A 4,749-nucleotide genomic window follows, 5' to 3' on the forward strand; every position below is an offset into this window, starting at 1 on the left:
ACCAGGCTGGTCTCGAACTCACAGAGATCCACCTGCCTCTGCCTCCCGAGTGCTGGGATTAAAGGCGTGCGCCACCACCGCCCGGCTGTACTCATGTTTTTATTTGAGAAACCTGTCAGCTTATTCTATTTTGTTCGCTTGCTTCTGTTGATTGGATCGAAAAAGCCATGGTATAATTATATTTTCATTAAAATAAAACTGTTAAGAAAAAAAGCCATGGTTATACCCTTAGGTTTAATTGCATTTTTCTGATGACTAGGGATGCTGAATGCAGTTTTAAATATTTGTCGGCCATTTGTAATTGTACATTGTCGTTTTTGTAGATGCTGGCCGAGTCTTTGCTTGGCCCTTCTAACTCAGTGACCTCATTCTCCTCTGTCCTTCCTGTTTTTATAAAATCAAGTCTCCCCTTACCTTTCTCATGTATATGGAAAGGTTTCTGCTATTTTAATCTAATAGTTTTCTCATGGGTTTAGGGTCATTTCTCTGAAATTTTACTCCCAATTGCATTATGCCATTCAAGATTCCTCAAAATGTCTGGTTAGATAATTCTTTTTTCAAAATCATGAACTGTTACTTTCGAAGAATGTATCTTTAGTCACTGTGTTGCGTTTGCTGTGGGCTGGGGACAAGAGAACATATTTAGTATTTTCATTTTTAATTAATTGCTACAGTTGGAATGCAAGTCAGGGGCTTCTTTGTGACCTGTCATTCATCTGTATCATTGTACTTTCTGTATTTGACCTCCCTGCTCTTCTCTCCTGCAACCTCAGTGTACAACTTTCTCCCTGTAAGTAGTCTCTCCTCTGCTTTCGTGTGTGTGACAAGTCTAGATTCTGCATATGAGGGGAAATATGGGGCATTGTGTTTTCTTCTTTCTCTCTTTACCCTCCCCCATTTATCCCCTTTCCTTCCTCATCATAGTCTCTCTTATTTCATATCTGTATATGTCCTACATATGGCCTCACACACACACATAAGTATGTGTCCATATATGACAGAAAATATGGTTCATGTATTTGAGTCTGATTTGTGTTGCTTATGTTATCATTTTTATTTTTACATCAGATTTATCATGTTAATGAAAATCTCTATTAGTTTTCCTGAAGGTGCTATATTTCACCTTCTTTATGGCTGAATAAAACTCCACTGTGTGTATGGACCATATTCTCATCAAATTAATCTGCTACTCATCTTGTGTATTGTGAGTGCCTCTTTTCCATAGCAAAACAACCAGGTTACACTCTCACGAGCGTGCATGAAACTTCTCTAGCATTTTTTGTCATGCTGTTTCCTGGTGACAGCCGGTCTTATGGGGTGAGATGGCATCACGGTGTTGTTTAATTTGCATTTTCTTGATGGCTAAGGGTGTTGAACAGTTTCCACATACTGGCTGTCTGAAGTTCTACCTTTAAGAACAGTTGTATTTATTCACCTACTTATTGATTAGATGGGTTTTCATGTTTAATTCTTTGGGACCTTCTTTATTGCCTGTGTGAATCCTCTACCATATACCCAGTTGCAAAGCTTTTCTCCCACCCTGTCGGCCATCTTGCCACTCTGATGCTCGTCCCCTTTGCGGTGCAGACACTCCTCGATTTCATTGGTCAGTTCTTAACAATTTTATGACCTGTGAGAATGCAAGGTTAGAATGATCAGTTATCTCTAAATAGTTTACGTTATCTATGTGATTTACTGATGAAATATGTTGGAGGAGTACTTTCGGACTAAGTGTTACACAGTCATGATGCTGTAGAGGAACATAGTATTCCCAGCATCAGCAGCTGTATAATACATGTAGTAACCACATTCTCATTATAACTAGAAAGTCATAGTTAAGATGGCCATTCTAATAGAACTTTGTGGGTAGTCAAATGTGATTTTTGTACAAGTTTCATGTATCACAAATTTTCTTTTGGTCCCTCCCCTATTGCTGAAACAAAGTAATAATTATTCTACATCAATGGGATGTATAAAAATATTGGATAGAGTATGTTTGATCTGCATATACCAGTTTATTAATCTATAATTTAGAATATTATGTCAAATGTGGAAAATGTTCATAACACATTGAATGTGAGAACACAGGTCATAAAGCATGTACATTGAATGTCACGACATCTCTATAAACAATTTCTAGCAAGATAGCCTTGGGTGATGCTATATCAAAATATTTACAGTGCTACCCTGGTTAGATTATGGGCAAATATAATTCTCCATGTGTTTGTATATTCTGAATTTGTACAATGATTGTTTACTGCCTTGTTTTAAAAATATTCTGATATCAGAAAATGTTACTTACTCATTGTCAACAAATTGGTACTGAAACAATGTTTTGTTTTCCTGCTGTTCCGTGTTTAGCCAACAAGTCCCAAGTTTGGAAAAGCTGACTCCTATGAAAAACTGGAGAAACTAGGAGAAGGATCTTATGCAACAGTCTACAAAGGGAAAAGCAAGTAAGTTAAATATTTTAAAGAACAAGTCATATGTGCAGGGTATCTGTGACCTTGCTTTAAACAAGTCTAAAAGCTAATGGAAGTGGTTTTCTTCACATAGCTTACTTTTTCTCAATGGAGCTAGAATCCTCAAATGAGAATTATTTTCCAGGTTTACCATTTATTATTTTTTTCATTTTCCCCATTTATTGAAAATAGATTATTTTCTCATACAATATATGCTGACTATATACACTCGAAGGGCCCCCAGAACACTGAGTTAAGCTCTGTACTATATGCACAGATAGCCTGGTGCAGACCTCTGTAGGCCCTGTGCCTGCTGCTGCCCTGTCTCTGTGAGCTCATGCGTGCTTTGCTTAGTTGATTCAGCAGGTCTGTTCTGCAGATGGCCTCCATTCTCTCTGGCCTTACACTTTTTCTAACTCTTTGCCTCCTCTTGCCCAGGTTTCTCTGAGCTCTGGGGAGGGATTTAATGGAGACATCCCATGTAGATTCTGTCTCTACTAATGTCTGTCTCTGCACCTTTCCTGTCTGCTGTCAAGGAAGCCTCTCTGACGATGACCGAATGAGACTCTGATCTATGAGTATAGCAGAATAGCATTACGAGTTATTTTATTGAGGTTTTTTTTTTTTTTTTAGATCAGTAGTGTTTTGTTTTACCCTAGGTCTCTGTGCGCTCTAGTCTCTGCTTCTTGATCACCCAACAGTGTGAGGGATTGTCTAATGCGATAGGCCTTAGTCAAACCAGACATTGATTGCTACTCCTAAAGGTTCGGGGCTACTGTTGCCCTAGAGTATCTGGTCACATTGTAGGTCAAAGGTTTTATGTCGGGCTTGGTGTTCATGCTTCTCTTTTGTGAACCTTCAGAATGTCTTCTTGCATCAAAGACCCTAGAATGTAGGGATGAAGGCTCCCGGTAGGTAGCAGCTGGACTTCTCCATATTCAGTGAGTTGTATGGATGTTGTATTCAGCAGTGAGACCCCACTGTCAGTGTGCAGAGAGGAATCCATTGTCTTAGCATCAGCCTGGATTGTTTGGGGATTTTTATGTGATCCCCTTGTGTAGTATGGAACAACGGGCTGCTTCCCTGCCGCCCCAGCTCCTGGCCGCCTGGCTAGCTTATGCCCCGAAATAATTACATGGAAACTGTATTCTTTTAAACACTGCTTGGCCCATTAGCTCTAGCCTCTTACTGGCTAGCTCTCACGTCTTGCTTTAACCCGTTTCTAATAATGTGTGTAGCCCCACGAGGTGTGGCTTACCAGGATAGATCTTACCCTGCGTCTGTGTGGAGTGGGAGAATCATGGCGACTGCCTGACTCGGCTTCTTTCTCCAAGCATTCTGTTTTCTTTACTCCACCCACCTAAGGGCTGGCCTACCAAAGGCCAAGCAGTTTCTTTAATAATTAATCAATGAAAGCAACACATAGAAAGCAACACCTACATCACCCTTGGCCAATAAGTCAGTTGAATGCAGTCCAGTCCCTGTTCCTAGCAACAAGAGGTGGATAGGTAACTCCATATCCCCCATTGTTAGGATCACCATTATATATCTTAGGAAGTTTCCACTGAACTACGTTTCCATATCTTTCTTCAAATGACCCCTCCCCGTTTCAGCTGTCTCTCCCTGCATTCTTTTCCACTACTCTCCCTCCCCTCCCTCTCCCTACCTAATTCTTTTGTTCCTACCCCCACCTGCCACAAGTTCACCCGTAAAGTCTATTCTATTCCTCTATCCCAGGGAAATAAATCTATGTGTCTCCTCTAGACCCTGTCTGTATATCTAACCTTTCTGGGTCTACAGATTATAGTGTGGTTATCATATACTTAATGACTAATATCCATATGGAAGAGAATATATTCCATATTTACCTTTCTGGGTCTGGATGACCTCTGTATGAGTTTTTCTAGTTCCATCCATTTGCCTGCAGACTTTATGATATCATTATTTTAACATCTGAGTTCATTGTGTAAATGTGCCACATTTTCTTTATCCGTTCTTTGGTTGAAGGACTTCTTGGGTTTTGAATAAATATAAGTGATCTAAACCCAAACGTATTGTCATTGTTGACATCCTTTTGTATTAAACATTTACTCCACCTTTCCCAAATCTTTTAGTTTGAAATTGTAAGCTTTTATTTTACTCCTTTTTCCTTTCTCCTTTGGCATACAGTTCCACATATAGAAGCACCTTTTCCTCTTTCCCACAGTTCTCCTCCTCTATTACTTTCTTAAGATTAAATGACAGATTGTGTTCGTGTGTGTGTGTGTGTGTGTGTGTGTGTGTGTGT

At 39.7% G+C, this 4,749-nt stretch overlaps 1 protein-coding gene across 5 annotated transcripts in view; it reads left to right on the forward strand.

Moving 5' to 3' along the window:
- Cdk14 (cyclin dependent kinase 14) overlaps nucleotides 1-4,749 on the forward strand; it is a 534,756-nt gene that overhangs the window by 137,953 nt on the left and 392,054 nt on the right. For all 5 annotated transcript variants that reach the window (XM_005358306.2, XM_026784636.1, XM_026784637.1 and 2 more), the window contains one exon: nucleotides 2,362-2,456. In XM_005358306.2, coding sequence (XP_005358363.1) covers nucleotides 2,362-2,456 — 95 coding nt within the window. The remainder of the gene's footprint in view (nucleotides 1-2,361; nucleotides 2,457-4,749) is intronic.

The sequence above is a fragment of the Microtus ochrogaster genome, chromosome 26, assembly GCF_000317375.1.
Source record: "Microtus ochrogaster isolate Prairie Vole_2 chromosome 26, MicOch1.0, whole genome shotgun sequence".
Lineage (NCBI taxonomy): Eukaryota > Metazoa > Chordata > Mammalia > Rodentia > Cricetidae > Microtus > Microtus ochrogaster.